The sequence below is a fragment of the Typopeltis vanoorti genome, chromosome 21 (assembly GCF_054136105.1).
Source record: "Typopeltis vanoorti isolate ZY-2024b chromosome 21, IOZ_Tvanoo_1.0, whole genome shotgun sequence".
Taxonomy (NCBI): Eukaryota; Metazoa; Arthropoda; class Arachnida; order Uropygi; family Thelyphonidae; genus Typopeltis; species Typopeltis vanoorti.
In genome coordinates, this window is record NC_143569.1 from 95,474,667 (window position 1) to 95,498,634 (window position 23,968).

The window sequence follows — 23,968 nt, forward strand, 5'->3', positions numbered from 1 at the left end:
CAACTCTTGCGAATCGTGCAAGATCTGTACTGTCAGATGAAGAAGAACTAAAAAAAGAACAACATCTTAAATGGACCTTTAGAAACAATGGCTACTCTTTAAAAAGTATTAACAACCAATTATCCCACCATCAACATAGAGACACAGGACGACTCCAAAGGTCATATCGTCTTGATATATATCAGCACACTATCCAAAAAGCTGAGTAGAATCCTAAAGAAGTTTAATATACAAACGTGCTTCTCGACTCTGCCAAAAATAAGTTCACGTTTCAACAACTATAAACAATCTCACAACCTTCTACAATTCCCAGGTGTATACAAGGTCACATGTGAGTGCGGAAAGCCTTACTATGGGCAAACGGAGAAATCTATCCTACTGTCTCGAGGAGCACCAGAGAGACATTGCTTATAAGAGAACCAGAGCAACTGCTCTGTAGGGCCATGTCCTGTTTTCAATAAACACGAACAACGAAAGCCGCCAACATGAGATAAATTGGACATCAATTTCAAACCTAGACATTTGCCATGATGAGGTGGAACGCCACATTGTGGAGTCAAAAGAAATCACCTTGGACCCGCTTCATATGAACAATAATCTCAGCTATAATTTGCCTGACTCTTTCAGCTCTACTATCATATACTGGAGATCGCGTGGTTCCACACACGCACAAGTGTATAACAATAGAACTTTAACACGGACTATAGCTCAAGTTCATAATAACTGCAATTCACAGTCGAATATTATAAGTTTATAACTGTATAGCTTTAGAGTGTCTCAATGTTATTTTCAGTGTCTTTTAATATCTTTCTATGTTCTTTCTATGTCCGCGCGGTTAGCCTAGTGGCTTTGCGCTTCGCAACCATATGCCTGGGGAAGGAGTGTCCTAGGTTCGATTCCCGTCGGAGACGTGAGGAGCTGAAGGATTTTCCTCAGCCATAGCCAAGTTAGCCGGTCTTGGGCGCGGGCAGTAGGGTTTTTCCGTCAGTTTATCTGGTGTTTTTCATCCCGCAAGCAGGCAAACCAGCCCCGTGAACACACAGAGATACAGCCAAGAATACCTTGAGGCATAGGAGTGACCATTCTATCCTCGTATTTCGGTTACGAAATCCAAGCATGCTTGGATGGTTGTGGGCCTTAAAGGCCTGTTAAAGCCATTGGGATAGATGTTCTTAACGCCTGATGAAGTCAATCTCGACAAAACATGTTGCGTTTTCAAATAAATCTCATTTTGTTATAATTCTCGGGTTTTAAGTCAGTTAATATTAAAAATGAATATATATATATATATATATATATATATCAATACTTAGGTTGAAAAAGCCAAAACTTGAAATGTGAAAAGGCAGCCAGAGCAAATGATATGCAACCAGAAATGCTCAAATATGGAGGTATAGAAGTTTTGTACTGACTAGACCATGGGTTCCCAACCTTTTTGTTTCCTAGAGCACATTCTATTCTAAAATACCAGTAGGGCGACAGGCACCATCCATTTTTTCAAGCAAATTTTTTGCATTCTTTTGTTAAATGTTAAATTTATATATATATATATATATATATATATATATATATTTAAATTTTTATATAATGTAAGCTTTTAAGTAATAAAACATTTGATTATAATGTAAACTTTGTATGTATTCATTTAACAAAAGAATGCAAAAAATTTGCTTGAAAAAATGGATGGTGCCTGTCGCCCTACTGGTATTTTAGAATAGAATGTGCTCTAGGAAACAAAAAGGTTGGGAACCCATGGTCTAGTCAGTACAAAACTTCTATATATATATATATATATATATATATATATAAATTAGTGTGATCTTTGGCATTGCATTTCATTGGCCAGTGCTTCATAATTAGGAGAATATGATGATATTCCAGTTCTTAAACAATCATCAAGATGCTCATCAGTGAATCGTGATCTATATTTTGATTTTATGATATTCATGGTTGAAAACAATGATTCGCGAAGGTATGTGGAACCGAAAAACGAATTTTATCTTGTACGCTGCTCTTTTTAAGAATGGAAACTTTTTTCTATTCACTAGATTCCAGAAGTTTTCATCTGTTATATGGGATTTTAGCTTAATGTCATTCTGAAGATCCAAAATTTCTAGCTCCAGCTCTTCAGCATTTACTTGAACAAGCTTTGAAATTCATGCAGCTATTTCCATTATATTTAATGGAAATAGCTGCATGAATTGTTGCGTGATGTGCACATGATTATTTCAAACTATGCGGCACATGGTTGAACAGCGGCGGGCACACACAAATTGGTCAACGGGCGCCATGGTGCCCGCGGGCATAGGGTTGGGAACGCCTGGACTAGACTGAAATTAAGAAGGCCTAGTCAGAAGGTTGAATTCCAGATGATTATTGCTCTCATAGTTTCCACCTATGAATAACGGGAATAAAGTTGAATCTGAGAATTGCAAAAGAATATCTGTACTAAGTATTTCAGGTAAGATTTATACAAGCATTAAAAAGAGGATGAGAAAAATTGTATAAGACAAACTTGGAGAAGAACCAGCTGGCTTCAAGCCGAATAGAAGTTGCCAAAATCATATCTTCACTTTACAACAAATACAAGATTTTTCTGATACCTTTGTTTTGGAGCCTTACTGCATTAACCATTTTGTTGGTTGGAAAGCAATTATAATAACCACATGGCCAGCCATGTCAGCTTTTACCTAAAATGGGAATATAAACTAACTTCATTTATAGTTAGAATAAAACTTTCAATTTTCCTATGTTATTAGACTGAGCTATGGAGGCTCAGTCGGTATAGATAAAGCCTTTGGTCAGAAAGACCTTTTCTCTCACTGTCGCATGTACAAGTGTGCTGTGCTCTGATGATGCCGAGTTGAAAATCCAACGAAATGTAAGCAGTTAATCAAACAGCTCTTTGATAAAATTGTGTGGTGGTGGTGTTAATACTATAAAAAAATAAATCATGAATAACTGTCAACACCTAAGCTTATCTGTTAAACTCAAAAGATAATTGCAATGCTGAAACTAACTTTGACATACAAATATAAGGAGGTCATTTTGCCTTTTTACAAGGCCTTGATAAGACCTTGTCTGGACTATTGAGGGCAGGTCTGGTCTTGTGGTTTCCAATGTGATTCTAATACAATGGATTGAGTACAAAGGAGAATGTTAAAAATGATATCAGGATTGTGGAATACTGATTATGAAGACAGATTGTGAATCTGTAGACTGCAAAACTAGCAAACAAGAGAAAGAGGGGGTGATATGTTTGAGAGTTACAAACTTCAGAAAGGTTCATACAGGATTTCAGTTGAAGGAATTTTGCATTTTATGGAAGGTGGGGAAAGGACAAGAGGACATCCTTGAAAGCTGAGAATGAATGCCATTAAGAAGAGGGCGATATCTAGATTTTTCTCTCATAGAGTGGTGCGTGAATGGAATGGACTGCCATCGGATGTTGTGTGCAAGCAGTATGAATGAATTCAAGAACAAGTATGATAGCTGGTGTGTGTAGTAAGTGGCTTCCTTTGATGAGTCCCCGACTCCTTGGAGGTCTCTCTTAATAATAATACGAGGAGTATTCAAAAAAAAAAAGACCAAACTTTTGAAATAGTTCACCAACCGGCACAGAGAGTCCGCTGCGGCTACTGAGCGCACCTAGCAGCAGGTTTTAACAACAGACTGCCATCTGCCCCCTTCCAAGTATTAGTTGAGTTACATCTGCTGAAGTGAGCACGTGCACAAACTGCTCGTCAGATTAGTGACAATGAAATAGCTCAAAGAACAACGTGCGTGTGAAATTTTGCTGCAAACTTTGTAAAAATTTACAGAGACATTTCAATTGCTTACCCATGCATATGGGGAGGACTGTATAAGCCGAACGCAGTGCTACGAGTGGTTTAAGCGTCGATGAATGAGTCAGTTAAAGATCAAGGTAATGTTGGCTGTGTTTTTTGATTGGAAAAGCATTGTCCATTATGAATTTGTACCATGGTCAGATGTTAAACAAACAGTTGTACCAGAACTTTTAGTGCATTTGAGGGATGCTGTGCTTAGGAAGAGGCCTGAATCGTGGGAAAACCAGACTTGGATGTTGCACCAGCTCACGCATCGTTCCTCATCCACAGTTATATGGCAAAACATCAGACATCCGTTGTGTCCTATTCACCCTATTCTCCGGACTTAGCCCTAGCAGACTTTTTTCTGTTTCCCAAACTTAAGACCACTTTGAAAGGATGTCGTTTCCAAACCATAGAGGAGATTCAGGAAAATGCGATAAGAGAACTGCATGCCATCACAAACTGCATTCCAACAATGGAAGAAACATTGGAAATGGTGTATCACTAGTAGAGGGGACTACTTTGAAGGGAACAGTGCTAAAATGAGCAATAAAAGTCTTTACAGCAAAAGTTCAGTCTTTTTTTGAACACGCCTTGTATTTCTAAATAATAAGTACAAGATTTATTCAGACTATGAATTAGAGAAAGAATCATGTGCCTATAATATTTAACATGAAGTAAAAGAGGAAAATTGATTTATTAGAAAGCATTAGAAATATAAAAATAAAGAATTTCCTTAATATGAATGGATGAATTTAAAGAAAACACTAATTATTAACAGTACACTGTCTGATTTCTGATTAGAAATGGCTAGTATACCCTTTTTCAGCATAAAGATGTTCATAAATTCCTGTGAGAGAACACACACAGGAAAAAAAAAAAAGAAAGAATGATTACAGTGGGGGGAGACAAGAAATCTTTCAAATGAATGAAATGAAATTGAATATCTCACAGATGAAAAATAAATTGCAAACAGACTGCAAAAACTGAAAAATTAAAGATGGAAAAAAAAAAAAAAAAAACTGGATGAATACGTCAGGAAACAAGATGAAAGACAACCAAATAATTAAATATAAACTTAAAAGAGAAAGAAACTACAACAAGACAAAGATAAGACAAAATCTTTTACTGCTAGAATAACGCAGTTACATACAAGCAAAAAAAGTCTTGACAAGAAGATTAAGAACTGTAAACCAATGAAGTATCTGTAGGTTACATATCGAATATAATTTCACTAAATTCAAAATTAATAACGGGGATCAAATATACTTACTATATATATCCAGAGGTCTGCCAACATAATCAACAGAGATGCAATAATCAGCATCTATATAGATAATTTTCTGGTCAGGATCACAAACAGAAAAGTCAGAAATATTCTCTCGACACTTTACAAAAGGTCTTGGGCTAGATGTAACACCACCACGAATTCTAGTTTCAAATGGAATCTCCCCTTTCTGAATGAATTTAAATTTTCCTGCTACAGGACATTTGACGGAAACAGGATTTTGCTCTAAAAGAAGCATATTAACATAGCATAAGTATGTTATTACTTACTCGGTTCATATTTATTTATTAAATAAATAGTTTTATATTCATTTAAAAATTTCCTTTAATAACATTAGTTTACTACACACACAATGCAACAAACAATGTACCACAGACTACCTGTTTAACAAACGTAGGCAAAGCAAATTTAACGAAACAAATAATTTCAGATAACATTTGGTGTGAACACCAATGACCTTATTTATTTTCCCAAAAAAACTTACGTGAAATGATTTATTTCACATAAAAGTTTCATGCAAGTATTCAAGAGCATCATCAGTATAGAAAATTGAACAAGCAAATGTAACCGATGAATCAACAGGCAAGCATAGCAGTGACACATGAATAATGTAGAGTAGCATGGCCCAACCTGTGCTTTTACAGTCCTATGGGAACTCCATGGAGTAAGACTCATCGTGGAAGACCCACTATGCTATCCCCTCATATATGTCACCAGCCTCATATCCATTACCATTTGCTCTAACTTATGTAATAGTTTTTCATGTGGTATTCTGTCAAATCCCTTTGCAAAGTCTAGCAGTATCGTGATTTAGCCATTTTCTTTATCTGATTCTGCTGTCACCTTATTATAAATTGTGAATAAATTACTGAGACAGGACCTACCTTTTACAAAGCCATGCTGCCCCCTATAAAGTATCATATTCCTATCCACCCATTCCTGAATTTTACTTTTAACCAACTTCTCCAATACTTAACCACCTCTCCAGAGATACTCTAATTGGTCTGTAATTTGCTACTTCTCTCTTTTAACCACCTTTATGTAATGGAACTATCTTACCCTCATTCTGCTCCCTTGGAATGTTGCCAGAGCTGAAATATTAAAAAACTTCATCAGTCACTGCCAGTTCACTTGCGCATTCTTGTAGCATACAAGCAAACATACCATCCAAGCCAACTGCTGTATTCAGATTGATATTTTTCAATATACTGAGTACCTCCAGTTCATCTACCTCAATTCTCTCATCAGTCTGTCATCTTAGTAACTGCAAAGTCACCACCTGGATGATATGCTCTTGCAAACTGATCACTTTATAACTGAACTATTTCTTCTGCTTCTGTCACTTTCCTATCATCAACACTGGGTAAAGTTATCTTTCCATAATCATTCTTTCTCTCACTTGCTACATAGCAAAAAAAACTCTTTTGGATTTACTTTGGCCTGTTTAGGTGATTTGCTCTAAAAATCTGATTTAGCCTTCCATACCATACTAGTTAACCTTCTTGCTTGTGCTTTATACTGCTCATGGGCATGCTGATCACCTTGTTGTTTATATTCCTTTCATAATGCTTTCTTTTTTTGCAGCTCCTGCTTTATATCGCTAGTCATCCCCTTAATCCCTACTCGGTTTATCCTCCTGCCATGGCACTGCTGCAAGTTGCCTCCTAAGTTTGTCATAATTACCAGCTTTGTAGTTCCACATAAGTCTTTTCTTGACTGAAATTTCCACATGTTGAGCAACCTCCCACAACAAAGACTGCATGGTCACTTTCCCAATTGGAGGTTGATGCTATTACCAGATCCAACACTCTCAAACCCCTGGTCCCTTCCATCATGTGCTGTTTCAGGTAATTAACCCTTATTAATTAGTAACTGTAAATATTCCATTTTGCAATGTGCCCTTTCCTCCTTCCAATCAGCCTCATCTTAGTTGAAGTTACCTATGATAACTGCTCAGCTTGCACTCTTTGTGCTACTCTGCTGATGCATGTCATGGATGACATGCATCAGCTGTCGTGTCGACTTTCCCTTAAAATTATCTATTCTTAATTCTCACTAACCCTTATGGCCGTACCTTTGACAAGAATGAAACTGAGGTCTTGTGAGACAAAGAATTGCTCATGGTGGATGCCAACTTCTTTGTCTCAGCTCTGGTTCTATCTCCCCTTTTTTAACTCAAAGAAATTTATTTGTTTGAGCTGCACCACTTTGAGTCCTAGGATAAATTGAAATTAAAACCAGGGAGTTAGAAGCCAGTCAGCATTCACTCTTCTCAATAAAATTTTTGTACCTTGCAAATCGTGACCTGATCCTTAAATGTTTCCCGCTTTTACTAGGTTCGTTTAACTTTTATGAACAGGTGCAGTAGCTCTATACATAAGGAAAACTAACTTCATTGTATTAAACAAAACAATTTAATTTCACTGAATGAATCATACAAGTCATTTATGTAAACTTAGTCAATCTTTCAATCAGAATACACATATATATTATCTCACTCTTGTACACATATTTAAATAAAACGCTTGAAAATTCATGTCTAAGAATGCCAAATCTAAATTATATATCACAGTAATACAATACTTTAAAGTTTATATCACAGACTACCATGGTTAAAGATCAGTTACTTAGTTTTCTCTCTCTCTTAAATACTAGAACTCAATCAAAACTTTCCTTAATAGTCCTATCCAATTTAACATTTCTATCTCTTTTCCAAGATCTGAGTAACATAAATAATTCTCTTACACATACTTAACACGAAAATTTGTCATACTCTTTTGCTTTGTATTCGGCCACAGTTCTAGGATCGTCTTTCTCCACACACTTCAGATCCTCACTATAAATTCACTAAATAGGAAATACAAAGTTCGCCTTACCGATTCACTGCATTAATTCTCTGGGCCACTTCAGAATTATTTCATCAGACTAATACCTTGACTTTCCTTCTGATATTTCAACTAGAACTCCTCATTCTTGTTTTCCACCATTAGGTCTGCGGGGCTTTCTTTACCTCCGACTGGTAGTTTCCTTTGTCATAAGATTACACTTTCCACTAACGAAGGGGACTACGTGGAAGCTTCCTTCCTACCAGTCAGACGATCCATCGCATGGGTGAACAGCAGCAGGAAAACCTCTCCGAGAAAAAAGCCTTGAACATAGCGATGTACTCACTTTTAAACTACCATCGTTTTCTGCTGTCGTTGAATGCGCATGCGTGATACTCTCCTTGCACCTCTCCCAGCATATGGCGCCACTCGCGGCAACCTAACTAAACTCTCGTAACTTTCCATAAAGTGAAGGGGGGGAAAGCACAGTTCTTCACAACAGACTTACTGAAGTTGGCCGTACACATCTGGTATATCATTTTGATTTCCTTTCTAACAAAGTTGATTAGATGTTCACAAACAAAATTTCCGACTAAGTAACTATTTTATATTTTGTACACTGAAATTTCACAATACTAAATTAAGATTATACAATACTATATTACAAATTTATACATAAAAACGTTCACCTCTGGTAGATTATTAATTTCTTATTTTAAACAATAAAATTGTTATGTCTTCCGACATAATAACAAAGGCATCCTCCCTCACGAAAAAAAATTTTTTTTTTTAATTTTAAGAAAATAAACAAAATTTTTTTTGTTTGTTTGTTCTCTCATGCCTATTCCCGTATGTTCTCAGGGGGAGGTTTATCTCTTCCTTCATCTGGTACAGAAACTTCTAGATTCGTTATATGTAAATTAAGCTCCGATGGGTTTGGATCCCTCTGCCCCAAATTTTCTTCAGTTTTATCTTGATCAATTTCTATTCTATCACTCAAATTTTGTCTTGTGTCATTTATATATTTCACCTCTGCCATTAGCATAATTTGAGACTCACTCTGATTATTTTGCACAATCTTATGTCCTTCTTTTTTCTGTATTAGATTACCCTCTCCTTGCATTCTTTCATTACATGATCTTTCACTCCTATTTAATTTTTTGTTTCCGAGATTCTCTCTACCAAGCCTCGTCCTTCCCATTAGACTAATCTCATTCCTGGATAGATTGCAAGAGAACTTATACTTCTCTAGGAAGTCAGTTCCTAGAACTACCTGAAATCTTGTAAGTGATGTCTTAGGGAGCACCAGCAATTCATGCCAAATCCACATATTAAATTCAGGCAGATATAATTTTAACCTAACCTTCTTTTCTATATACACTGGGGATGATGTAACTCCTGCTAAACTGATAGGTTCATGGAGATGTCGAATTCCCCGCCATATGCACGATCTTATTTTTTTGAAGTACTTTCCAGAAATCACTGAGACTTGGCACCCGGTGTCTAAGAGTACATTGCATTATGACCCTTCTATTATGCCTTTAACCTTTAATTTTGACTCTCTTACATTCTTACGATCTTTAATCCTATTTTTATTACTACCTTTCACATGCCCTAAATTTGATTCTTTGTTATTCTCCCATGAAGGTCTATTAGAATAACAGTATCTCGCGATGTGCCCCGTCCTGTTACACTTAAAACATCTAAAGTCTTTCTTAAAATTTTCTTGACTATATCGAATCTGAGATCTACCGATATTGGGCCATTGATGCTATTACCAGATCCAACACTCTCAAACCCCTGGTCCCTTCCATCATGTGCTGTTTTGGGTAATTAACCCTTATTAATTAGTAACTGTAAATATTCCATTTTGCCATGTGCCCTTTCTGCCTTCCAATCAGCCTCATCCTAGTTGAAGTTACCTATGATAACTGCTCAGCTTGCACTCTTTGTGCTACTCTGCTGATGCATGTCATCCATGACATGCATCAGCAGTTTTCTTTTGGACCCCCGGGTCTAAAACAGCAGCCACCAATATATTTTGTCCTATTGTCCTCTATCTCACACCAGACAGCCTCAAAAACCACTTCCATCAGATCTACAATCTTCCTTAACTTCTATTTTTGATTGCAGTTCTTCAGCTATCATTAATAACACCCTTCCTCCTGCCCTATTTCTTCTTACTTCTGTGAAAATACAATATCCATTATGGTCCATCCCTGTAACTATGTCATTCTCTGACAACCAGGTCTCACTGATGCCAATAATTTTTGGCCAAGTTCAGCTGACCAATGCCAAGGACTCCTCTCCTTTATTTCTGATACGTGGAGCATTTGTGTCCATGCATTTCGACATCCTTTGGGCTCACAGTTACCCTTACATAATGTCTTTACCTGCCAATTCAGATTTGAAACCTGGGAAGCACTCAGCTCTTCAAAATCATGCCTGCACTTATACTTATTTATTCCAGGGGGTGGCTAGAAACATGCTTGATTGTGTTGGATTCTACTTCTTCTCAATCTATACTTTGGATCCGACATGATTACTATCACGATGTTCTTAACTAATTGATAAGTTGTAAGTTGATTTCTAATTCAAATATAAAGAAAATTTATATTTAAAAACTGCGCCACTTTATATCTGAATAAGTTCAAGAATTGAAGATAAACCAACTCTCAACTACCTTTCCTTTATATGTTGTTATTATATATACTGGCCGAGTATATTTAACTTACTTAATTTACCCGCATGGAATGAAAGAATAATAGAAGCTAGAATAAAAATAGATAGAAGCTATTTAACAATAATTGGTTTATATGCCCCAGAAGAAGGAAGAGAACAGGATAATATTGATTTTTATAATCAGCTACAAAACATATATAATAAAATAAATAAAAATGATTACATAATTTTAGCAGGAGACTTAAATGCAAGAATTGGAAACACGAAAATTAATAATAATATAGGAATACATGGAGAACACACACTAACCAGAAATGGTAAAAAATTGATTGACTTTGTAGTTTATAATAACCTAAAAATAATGAATTCCTTCTATAAACATAAAGACATACATAAATATACTTGGGCAGCAAGAGGATGGAAATCAATATTAGATTACTTCATATTAAATGAAAAGACATCAAAATTTTCACTAGATGTTAGAGTTCACAGAGGATATGAAATAAGCAGTGACCACTTCCTTGTTAAAATAAAATTAAGATTACCACCTAAATGGCTACAAGTAACAAGAACAGAAAGAAAAATTGAAACATTTGTTTATAAAACTAGACTATTGAATGACACAAATGTATAATGGCTATATGAACAAAGAATTAACCAGTATCTAGATAAAATAAAACAAAATGAAGAAACAGAATGGCTTAATATAAAAAACGATACTAAATGCAGCAGCAAATGAAAGCTTAGGAAAGACCAAAAAATTCAATAAAAGAAAAAAACTGAAGATCTGGGATGATACAATCAAAGAAATAATCAAAAAGAAAAAAGAAGCCTATCACAAATGGTTAAGCAGTAAAAGATTAGAAGATGATATAGAATATAAAAGAATAAGAGACATAGCTAAAAGAGAAGTCAGAAAAAGACATAGAGAATCATGGAATAAATTTGTTTCTAATTTAGAACATGATTTATATAAAATAAGACCCAATGTATATAAGATTTTGAAACACCTAAATGCAAATACCAAAGAAAACATGAAATTAAACACTGAATTGAAATTAGAAGAATTTCTAAATTACTACACAGAACTGTGGACAGACAAATATTTTAAAAAAGACAACTGGCAAACAATTAACGAAAATGAAAAGGAAATAACTGAAGAAGAATTAGAAATCAGCCTGAAAGAAACAAGAAACGGAAAATCACCTGGAGAAGATAAGCTAGGTTCAGAACTATATAAATACGCAGGAACAAGATTCAAAGGAAGACTCTTATTATTTTTAAATAAAATTTACTCAACTGGTATCCCCCCAATAGAATGGAAAAAAGCAATTGTGATTCCTATCTTTAAGAAAGGTAATAGAGATGACCTTAAAACTATAGAGGTATCAGTATACTAAATTCATGTTACAAAATATACAGCAGAATCTTAAATAACAAACTAATGAAATATTCCGAAAACTTTATTCTAGAGGTACAAAATGGATTTAGAAAAGGACGATCATGTATAGACCCAGCCTTCTGCCTAAAATTAATAATAGAGAAAAGAAGAGAATATAATTTAGAAACACATATTGCATTTATTGACTTTGAAAAAGCATTTGACAAAGTTAAAAGAAACATATTATTTAACATATTAAAAGAAAGACAAATACCAAATAATATCCTAAAAGCTGTCACAAGTATATATGAAAATAATCAAATACAAATAAGATTAAATCATGAGCTATCATATACAAGAGAGATAAACCAAGAGGTCCGACAGGGATGTCCCCTCTCAGCAACTCTTTTTAATATCTACTTAAATGAAATAATAATAAAATGGAGTAAAAATTTACATCAAGGAATTAAACTTTCACCTACAGTTAACTTAAACACTCTCCTCTTTGCAGACGACCAAATAATAATTACAAATTCTGAAGATAACTTACAGAAAGCTATTTTAAATCTAAATGAGATATCCAAAGATTATGGTATGATAATATCAACGGAAAAATCAAAAACTATGGCCTTTAAAGGACAAGATCCAGCAAGAACTAAAATAGTATTAGATAACAAGATCTTAGAACAGGTGAATTCATTTAACTACCTAGGATGTATGATCACTTATGAAAATGAAAAAGATATAAACATAAAAATTGCAAAATATTTAAAAATAACAGGAGTAATTAACTCTATATTTAAACCAAACCTAGTTCAAAAACAAACCAGATTAAAAGTATACAATACATTAGCCCTACCGGTCTTAATGTATGGAAGCGAAATCTGGACAATAAAACAAAAAGACAAACAAAGATTAACAACAGCAGAAATGAAGTTTATGAGAAAAACTGCAAAGTATACCCTATTTGATCACAAAAGAAACGAAGATATTATGAAAGAATTAAACCAAGAACCAGTAATTGAAAAAATTAAAAAATATAAACATAGATGGATGGAACACGTTCAAAGAATGAAAACAGAAAGATTACCAAAACAAGCCTTAAAGTACAAGCCATTAGGAAAAAGAAAACCAGGACGTCCTCTTAAACGATTCAACGATGACTTCTAAGGCTGGAACAGGCCATACTAGGCCTAAATCCTTGATACGTATGATGATGATGATGATGATGAATTTACCCGCTTTAGTGCGAATATTTTATGAACGGTGCAGTAAGAGATTCAGGCAAAATACAACCTTGATTAATAAAAACAAACATTTAATTTTAGAATCACAAATTTTACACTTAAGTTCAAATCAGCAATTAAGATATCACAAACATTTTAGCTTCTCTGATAAGTTCAATCATACAGACTCAAAGGTAAATCTGTTATCACTATAATACAGTCTTCTCACAGTTCCTTAAGTTCCAAAATACAATAAAAATTGCAGTAATACCTATTCACAAACAAACATCTTTAATTTTATACTTCAGCTAATTCTCCGCAATAGTTACTGTTAGTATAGGGAAATTCTAGGATAAAACTTGCACACTTCTTTGTATAGGAATATTAATGGTTGGAATAATCTTACCAATAATCTTCTTTCTTCATCAACTTACACACAAACACTTTTTATAACCGTAAACACTTTTAACAATAAATGGCACTCATTAAAATAAATCTTCTAAGCATTAACTGAATTAATTCACGGTCACAATACACATAATCAGACATTCTTGCATGAAGCACTACTGATCACTCATGAATTAAGGTAACAGAATAATTCCTTAACTTGAGGTTTTTATGCACAGTTGTTCATTCCTCCGGCATTCAATTCATTCTTTAGGCACTACAATTATAAACACAGCTAACGGTAAACTTCAACTTTACAGCCTCTACTATTCTCTAGTAACTTCGTGCTTTGCTTCAAGGTTCTGTATGTCCTTGAAAGGTCGGCGCTGAAATTAAATCTCAACTCAAGTATCGCTAGTCTATTTAATAGTCTCTCAGCTGTTTTCCGTAGCTATAATTGTTATTCTACAACTTATTAGCCAACTGCTTCTCGACTAGTAGACTTAAATTAGCTGCTTGAGTGACTTGCCGACTCTCTAATATCGCACTCTGATTCCCCGAATGCTGAATACTCCGATTCCAACCGCATGCCAATTCTCTCTCTCTCTCTATTGTTCCTATCTATCTCCTTTCTTACCTTCTCTCAATATTTTCAGTGTTCCTCGCTTATATATCCGTTCTTCCCACCTAAATTGTTCACGTGATCTCTTTAACTAAAACTCTTTTTAATAAATTTTCAACATTCTCCTCACGCACTGTTCCAAACTCGCGCTCGCTCACTTACATACATCTCCATGACAACAAAACAAAACATAATAAAACTGAGCTATTGCATAACGTTAAACTTCTACAAATAGGAATAAATAGAGAATATTTACATTTCAATTAATGTACAGTTAAATTATCAAATACAAGTTCTTATAATATTAATATAGTAATAAATAAAATAGCTTAATAATATTTAATACAGTCTTTTCATTATTAATACATATCTTTGATTAATTAATTAAATATTAGATAAAATTAAAGGTAGTTATATAAATATTAAATTGTAAAATAAGTTGTTTACATTAATTAATATTTACAAGTCTAGCCTTTGTGATGGAAGATCATGTTGAATTCTGAAGCAAATAATAATTACTTAAATCTCTATATTATCAGAATCCAACAATTGCTTTGCTACAGGACTTGAGTTTTCTTCCAAAGAATTCTGTCTGGAAGCGATGGCATGTTCTACAAGTCCATTGTTCCAACTCATGAAATTTAAATCAGTTTACATGTTCATGACAAACAACTGCAGTTTCTACTAATTTGGATGAAGTTAGGAGAGCTCACAGGTTTCCTACTTCAGCCAGCAAAATATATCTTTTTTTAATGCATATCCATACATTTTAAAAAATGAACAATTCATAAAGAGCAATTTCAGAAATCTGCAATGCATCTGTAATTTCACATTTAACAGAATTTGCATTCCACAGAATGTCTGTGGACTTCTTTGTTACTCCTCCCACCCAGATATTATATGCTCTGATATTTACTTATAGAATAAATTAAATTTATTTTTCAAACCATGAAAGCTATATAATGACAACATCGGTCACTGTTCTCTGAATAGCCGAGCAATTTTTATTCCCAAGAATATAGCCTTTAGAAATGTAATTTTGAAGATTGTCATTTACTGAATAATTCTTCAATAAAATATGCAAAATGAAGAATACATTAATCATTATTCTTAATAATTAACAGTTAGCTTTTTTTCATTCTATTTTGGGCTCATTCATGCTATATAATTTGCTAGAGCAATAAATCTCTAATCATCAAAACATTAATATAAATGAGTGATGAATTTTATTCCAATCAAAATTTATTAATAAGAATTCTATTACAAAAAACAGAGTTCCGTGTGTGTGTGTGTGTATATATATATATGCATTGCACAGTGTAAACAGCATATTGTAAATGCTTACTTATTAACAGATCATAACGCCAGTCATCTTTATCAGGAAACATTGTCCAAGAACATACAGTAGAAAAATCACTCATAATCATTGCTTTTCCTGCAATTTAAAAAAAAAATGCAGTAATTCAAAATATTCATTTTTGAGGCGAAAACAAATATAAAATCAAATTTCAATACATTTGTTTAAGCAACATATAAAAATAATAATAATCAGAGTTATGGCTTGGTAGTCTAATTAACACTTGCCTTGGTATTCCAGCAAAGGTAAAATTGCTCAGCCCACCCACATGACTCATGTACTATAAGTTTACAATCTACAATCACATAACAGCATACACATTATTGTTATTATTACCATTGCCTCTATAAGGTCAGTAACAAAGCTAATCATACTACGCTTCAAAATTCTTCATTGCCTGCACATTATCATCTCAGGCAACTGATTTTTCTCTCTTTTTTTTTTTAAATCTCTTTTTCTACTACTGTTATATTTTTAATCTGTAATGCTCTACTCATGTTACATATCCATATGATAAGATTAGTTTTTAAATTTATATAACATTTCTTAGAAGATTTGTAGGTTTGAAGATTTTGTAGCTTGTTATGCATTGGCATGTATGGGTATTATTTAAGAATGTAGCAGATGCGAGATGGGAATGTGTATGTGTGGGTGAAATGCAAGCACTGAGAGACATAAGTGTCTTGATCTCAGGATTTAAGCTGGGGCAGAGATAGTGCTTTGGAAATGGGTGATTTTCAGTTTGTGGATGCCTGTAGTGTGTTGGAGGATGGAGAGAATGTTAAAGACCTAAATACAGATTTAGCCTTGGGTAGTTTAGCAAGTGGAGATGGCTTGTCTGAGGGCCATGATTGTGTGTGTATGACATTTGAAAGCAAAATGTGTGGAGAGAGAAATAGAATTGCTCAGAAAGGAGATGGCAGGAATGGAGACTGAATTGATTAGGGTGAATGAAGATCTTGGGAAGATAGAGAGATTGGCTAGTGTGAGAGAAACGAGAGTAGGTGTAAGAGAACAGCATCAGAGAGTAAAAGACAGAGGAAGGTGAAAGAATGGGATAGACAGAGGAAGACAGGAAATTGCAGAAAGATGAGAGACTGTGGAAGCAAGGGATAGAGAGGTGAGAGGGAGGGAGAAGAGTGGAAGAGAAAGATGGCAAGCCGTAAGAGTCAGGGATGCCAGTGAGAAAAGGACGAATTAATCTATTCAGAGTATATCGAGTATGGAGATTGGATGATTCAGTGTGTGCAGAGTAGTGCTTGCCTGGTGGAATAATAAAGAGTGTGGCAATGGCAGTAAAGAGGGGTGAAAGTGTGGAGGAGATGATAGTAATGGTTGGGACGAATGACCTAAGAAGTAGTGTGAATCATGTAGCATGAGATTTGAGGTTGATGTTAGACACAGTGCAGCAGAAATGTGTCTGAGGAAAGACAGTGAGTATTTTTCCCCAGTATAATAATGTCCCAGTAACAATGTCCACAACTTAACATTAAAAAAGAAAATTCCAACTCTAATTAAACAAGTTTATAAATTTTAATACAGATGGCAATGCTGATCTATCAGAAAGTAATAACATGAACATCTCTGAACAGTGCGTGGAGCCTTTTAACAAGAATAAAACTGATTTTGTGTTGATTTATTACTATGGATGAGACTTGGATTCACCGTTACACACCAGAATCCAAACAGCAATCAAAACAGTGGACAAAAACCAGCTGTTCAGCACCAAAGAAGTCAAAGTCAGTTTCATCAGCAGGAAAGGTCATGGCATCGGCGTTTTGGGATGCTAAAGGCATTTTGGTTATTGTTTAAACAATAACCAGGGAATATTATTCTGATCTTTTAACCAGACTAGACAAAAAAATTCGTGAGAAAAGACTCCGGTTTGCAGAAGAAAAAAATCACCTTTCATCGGGACAATGCACCTGCTAACAAAGTTATTTTGGCAATGGGAAAATTAAGGGATCTGCACTATGAATTGTTGGAACATCCACCCTATTCCCCAGATTTGGTTCTCTCTGACTTATGTCTCTTCCTAAAACTCTTCCTCGCTGGTCAGTGTTTTTCTTCGAATCAAGAGGTGATTGCAGCTGTAGAGTGGTATTTTGCAGATCTTACTGAGAACCACTACAGGGATGGGATAATAAAGGTAAAGCATCACTGGAATAAATGTATTATTCTTAACCCTGAGGAAGTCGTAATAGAAAAAATTGCAGTGTATGTTGCGTGTATCTGAGAGATACATTCATTACTAGTGTGCTAAAATGCAATAAAACTTTAAGAAAAACACTGCAACTATAATACGTGATGGTTTATTCATTTTCAGTTACAATCTAGAAATTACTGAACAATTGTATTGCCCAGACATCGGAGTTTGCGGTATCTCTCAGATACAATTCACTATCAAATATCACTTTCACATTTGACTATCATTCCCGTCATCGGACTCAAGTAACAAAATCGCCGAATCTCTTCAACATCTGATGGATCATCCAATCGATATTTTTTCCAGCCATTTTCAATAATAAATAAAAATAAAAACTAAACCCCAATACTATACTGACATCAGAGGTTGCAGTATCTCTCAGATACAATTTACTATGAAATATCACATACCTTTACATAGCACGTGTTAAACCAAAACTGACCGCATAAACAGTGTGGGATATCACTCGTAATATATGCATGCACAGCTACTCATGACCTCCAAGCTATACACTACATGTGTAAGAATATTTATATTAAACAATTTGTTTGTATCAAATCAGCCGCAACCTCCACAGGGTTAAGGGAGATTATGTTGAAAAATAAAAATTTTGAAATTATAAATTCGTTTTTTAATTGTTAGGCTGAGAATTTTCAGACCACCCTCGTATTGCCCAGAACCTTTTGCAATGCTCACTTGAAATAGCCAATGTCACAAAACAGAAACAAAAAATTTTTTTGATGAAACTAGATAGCTTATAAAGAAATGAAGAGAAATGAACTGTTGGATCATGAATGAGGCCTGTCGTTACTAGACAGACTTTCATTCAGGATCCAACAAGAACAGAGCCTAAATCAAAAGTTACCTGCACTGCTGGTGCAAATTGTACTATAAATAAAAAGAAGGGGGTAAATTGTATCATGTAAATATTAAATGAGTGCATATCTGTTTACTCAAAGAGGGAAAACACTGTAGGTTATGTTGTATGTGATATGTCAAGGAAAAGGGATATATGAATTTGTAATGAGGCGACATATTTGACGACCAACCCAAGAATAGGCTGTGTGAAACAGTGCATACTTCGGTGGTGACTAAGGGCCCTGAGGTAAACCTTGGCAAACTCATTAGTGATCCATCCTTACAAGCAAGGTTCACGAAAAGAGACAAATGTGGACAATTCTCTGGGAGGAGCTCTCTCACGTGTTCAAGTGCAACGTCATCGAAACGACCGTGACTGAAAGCTGCAGTAAAATAGGAGTTGGTGGTCGGAAAAAAAAAAAGGAGAGCAGAGGGAATGTGAAGCAGGAAGAGACAAAAAAAGGATGGGGATGTGATCGAAGCACGGAAGGCAGGAGGCATCGGCCGTGGAACAAAGGGGTGCCAGTGCGGACGGTCGGATGAAGTCCGACGAAAACCTCTAAGTGCAGACCGACAAAGAAGCTCGGGACCAAGTGGAACCTCAACCGCGATGTCCTTCTAGAAGGGCTCATAAGTCCTGGAGATGCATGGCGAAAAATTCCCACCAACAGCAAAGTTCCAGTGTGCAATGATCCAAAAGGGAGTTGCTCTACAAAGTGAGTCAAGTCCAACCAGGGTTTGCACGTGACTCACACGTGGCGACGAAGTGCAACTTTTTGCTGCATCAAAATAGTAATGTAAAACTTTGCTATATCTAAAATATGTTAAATGTTGAAGGGGGAAGCAGCTAGGACCTTTCATTAGCAAAGGAAGCTGAGACTATTTGTCGGTATTGGAACTTATAGCGACCTTGGACTGGTAGTCCGAAGACCCATGTCATGCGATCCTCACATCGTGCATATATGTGTCACTTTAGCGACCTCTCCAGAGATCCATGTTCAGATAATTAATAGTATATGCTTATATCTATAGCATTCTTAGAAAACAGCAATCTTGTCCTGTTTGAAATTGTCATGTATTACCATGTAGAGCGTTTAAAGTTTGAAATAACAATTAACTGATTGAATGATTTATGTTCTATGTGTCCTAATCTTGTTAAAATTAAACTTATTGTTTCTTGTTAAATCCTGGTCACTGAATTGTGTTTGAGAATGACATTGCCACTCACCAACACATGAACTGTGATAAAAGGGGAAGAGTATCTAAATAAATTTAGTAAGGCTAGGAGAGGGCACGACTGCAAAATCCCTGAATCTGTACACCGTTCTACCAGACTTGGGTCAAGTAAGATAAACGTTGGATTCAGGAAGGGCCCGCGACATCAAAGGGGGTGACTCTAACTGGTGCAGAACAAAGAAATTTGTTAGAGTCCATGATCCGAGGAAGCTTTAGATCCCAGGTCACAGGAAAGCACGCTAACAGGCCATATACAAGGCTCAGAACAAATATTCTGCGAAGTGGCAACGTAACAGAACCAAACCAGAAACCTATTAAACAAAATTGATTGAGCTATTCAAAACAATCAGATAACCTATTGAGGAAGAAATACAAAAACTGAATTGCATATTCATAAAATTAAGACAAACACAGCCTCAAAAAAGCCAGACAGTAATTGACGACAGACCAGAAGGATATGCTACAGCAAAAATAATTGAAGAATTTTACTCAATACTATATCAGGATGACAAAACCAATGAAAAAGAAACTAGGAAAAAGCCAGAAATTCTGTCAGAAGAAGTTATGTGGAGTTTCCAAACTATGCAAAATAGAAAAGTTAAAGGAGAGAATGAAGTCATACCGTGACTTCTAAAAGAAAGTGATCCACAAAATTTTGGCCAAACTTTTTACTCTGTCTGAACAATTATTAACATTTGACCTCAATGGAGTCAAAGACTCATTGTGGGAGGTCACACTATTGCACACAATGCTCATCCAACCATGCCTTAAACTGATTCAATGTGTCTACGCCCACAACACATCAGGCAATGCATTCCACTCACCAACCAACCTCCATGCAAAGAACCTACTTCTCACTCCTCTGTTCACACCCTCCTTATACAGTTTCCAGTGATGGTCCCTTGTTCTACTCCCAACCCCCCTTTAACATTCTATGAAAAATTTCTTCCATGTCGACCCGATAACACTCCCTGACTAACTTATATGTCTCAATCATATTCCCCCTATTCACGAGGCTCTGCAACTTACATTCTCTCAATCTGTCCTCATACTCCACATTCCAAAGACTACTGACTACCTTCGTGAATCTTTTCTGGACCCTTTCAAACATATCCTCATCACCATGAAAACCCGGTGACCAAATCTGAGCACAATAATCCATGAGGTCTGATCAAGGCCTTATACAATGGAATCATAACTTCTATTTCTGCATGTCAGGGTCCTCCATATCATTGCCATTACCTGATGTGATGTCCTCACAACTTGTGCAATGTGGCCCCTGAATTTTAGGTCTTTGTCCACCATCACTCCTAGATCTCTCATCTCCTCTACTTCCATTAAAGTTTCCCCACCAAGTGTATACTTTGCATCCCATCATCGCTTACCAAATCTCAAAATTGATCAAAGAATACCTCAACAATGTCTTCTGCAGCAATTACCATTCTACCACTTTCATCCTTTAACTTTATCTTACCATGATCATTTTTCCTTCTACTTGCCACCTATCTAAAAAACTCTCCAGGGTTTTTCTTTGCCTGATTTGTCAATTTCTGCTCATACTCTACTTTTGTTTTCCTTATTAACTGAGTCATCTCCTGGCTTGTTCTTTATACTCTTCATGTGACTGATTATTATCATTATTCATCTTGTACTTCCTCCAAAGTACCTTCTTTTTCCAGATTTCATGTTTAAGCTCCACATTCATCCATTTTACACCTATCTTATTCAACTTTTTAGCCTTCGGAATACAGTCGTACATTGATGCTGTTATGTATTTCTTTGTCAGTTCCCATGCAGCATTTATTTCCTTACCACTCAATTCCCCGTTCCACATTATAGCTCCGAGCTGTCACCTAGCTTGTCATAATCACCAGCCTTATAATTCGACATATATCCTTTCCTCAGAAAAGTCTGCATATGACTAGCCACAACACAGGTGATTACTTCATGATCACTTTCACCAACTAGTGGAAAATGAAACCCCTCTAACAATTACATCCTCTGATGAAATGATGAGATCTAGAACTCTTGATCCTCATGTGCCCTTCTTTACATGCAGCCTGAGATAGTTATCTCTCAAGAATTCCATTTTCCTTATTACCAGATGCAATCTCTTCATTCCAATCTATACTACCATAATTAAAATCGCCCATAATAATTACTCTTTCTTTGTTCACTAATACAAGTTGTTTATACATTTCTTCATCACCACCTTCCACATTCCCAGACCTATAGCAACATCCAACTAAATACATCTTCCTCTCACCTCCATGTTACACCACACTGCCTCATAACCATCATCATCAAATTCCTGACATGTACCCTCAAGGAGTGTACAGGATATGATAGAACTACATGAAAAATTTACATCATAACTAACTTCCTATCTACAATTTTCCTCCAAATCAGTCTATTAATTGTCAAGACTCCAATATTATCATTATCAGATCTTATATTTCTATTGTCTAAGGCACATTGTACTGTATCAATCCACCTATATCTTGATCTTCCTCTGGGTCGTTTTCCTGCCAATCTTGCAGAGAACACTTGTTTTGTTAATCTTTCCTTGCCCATTCTGTTTAATATTTAATATATTCCCTCAAACATCCTTTTGGGTTAGATATATAGACGACATCTTTGCTATATGGCCTCATGACAGAGACTCCTTACCTTCCTTTTTAAGCAGTATCAATTCCTTACATCCTCGTATAAAGTTTACCATGGAAATTGAAAAAGACAACAAGTTATCCTTTTTAGACGTCCTTCTCATCCGTTCACCTTCTGGTATTCTTACAACAACAGTTTACAGAAAACCAACTTTCACAGGTCGTTATATTCTCAAAGAATCTGCTCATCACTCTTGTCAAAAACAGGAGTCACAAAATGTTTAATCCAATGAGCCAAAATTAACTATTCAACTTCTCATTTATTACAGAAGGAACTTTCAACTATCAAACATCACATGAAACTAAATGGCTTCTCCGAAAAGAGTACACAACATCTTTTCGATTCTTACAAACCAACACAGAACAACCAAGATTCAATACGTCGAGTTCCAATTCCTTACATTTCCAGGATTTCAGAACCAATTTCGAGAATTCTAAAGAAATATGATCTAAAAGCCATTTATACACCTATTAACAAATTATCCACCCAGTTTCCTTCATCTAATGATAAATGCTCAACCTTGTCTCTACCTGGTGTGTATCAAGTTCCTTGTAATTGTAATCTTTCTTACTTTGGACAAACTGGACATTCCATAGAAAAAAGAATTCAAGAACATCAGTCATCAATTCAACACAACAAACCTGAGAAATCTGGATGAGCTCAGCATGGATTAGAAACAAACCGTAACATCCTTTGGTCCAAGACTCTCCTCCTACACAGATGTCGCTACAAATTTCAACGTTTATTTAAAGACAGTGTAGAGGCCTTACTTCAACATCCTAACTTGAATCGTAATGACTGTATATATCAAAAATTTGGGAAAGTTTAATCAGGATAACACATTAAATTTTTTTTTTTTTAAATCAATATAATGTTATTTAAGATCATTATATGAATTTCTGAATGAATATCTTTAATTATGTTTTTTAAAAAATGTTTACTCTTCTATACAGATATACAGTCATTTAGCGATAGGACATCACGCGGCACGTTCTATGTATGAATGATCAATTGTTCGCATTCCACTTTGTTTTTTAAAACTATTCCTATGTAGCCACTGAAGATGGTCTGTAATATTCAGACCGAAATATTTGGCAAATTAAACATTATTCTTGTACGAACGTGTATATATTTCTAATAATTATGTCAGAAGTATCGTTAAAAAATCAAATTTAATATGATATTGCCATTGATGCCATCTGTTCACGCCTCTAATCTTTCTCAGGACTCTCATATCTGCGGTCTCTAGTCTTTGGTCAAGTGTTTTACTTCTGACCCAGCTCTCAGATCCATAAGTTAAAACTGGTTTGAACACTGTCTTGTATACAGCTAATTTAGTGTTCCGACTAATTTCTCTCTTATTCTATATGATTTTATTTAATTGACTTCCTACCATACCAGCT

The 23,968-nt window shown here is 35.3% G+C and overlaps 1 protein-coding gene across 1 annotated transcript in view; it reads right to left on the reverse strand.

The window, feature by feature from the left end:
* Nucleotides 1-23,968, reverse strand: part of udt (protein undicht) — a 226,866-nt gene that overhangs the window by 104,870 nt on the left and 98,028 nt on the right. Inside the window, exons 10-11 of the mRNA XM_090411198.1 lie at nucleotides 15,587-15,676; nucleotides 5,104-5,343 (exon numbers count right to left, since the gene is read on the reverse strand). Of these exons, the coding sequence (XP_090267324.1) occupies nucleotides 5,104-5,343; nucleotides 15,587-15,676 (330 nt within the window). The remainder of the gene's footprint in view (nucleotides 1-5,103; nucleotides 5,344-15,586; nucleotides 15,677-23,968) is intronic.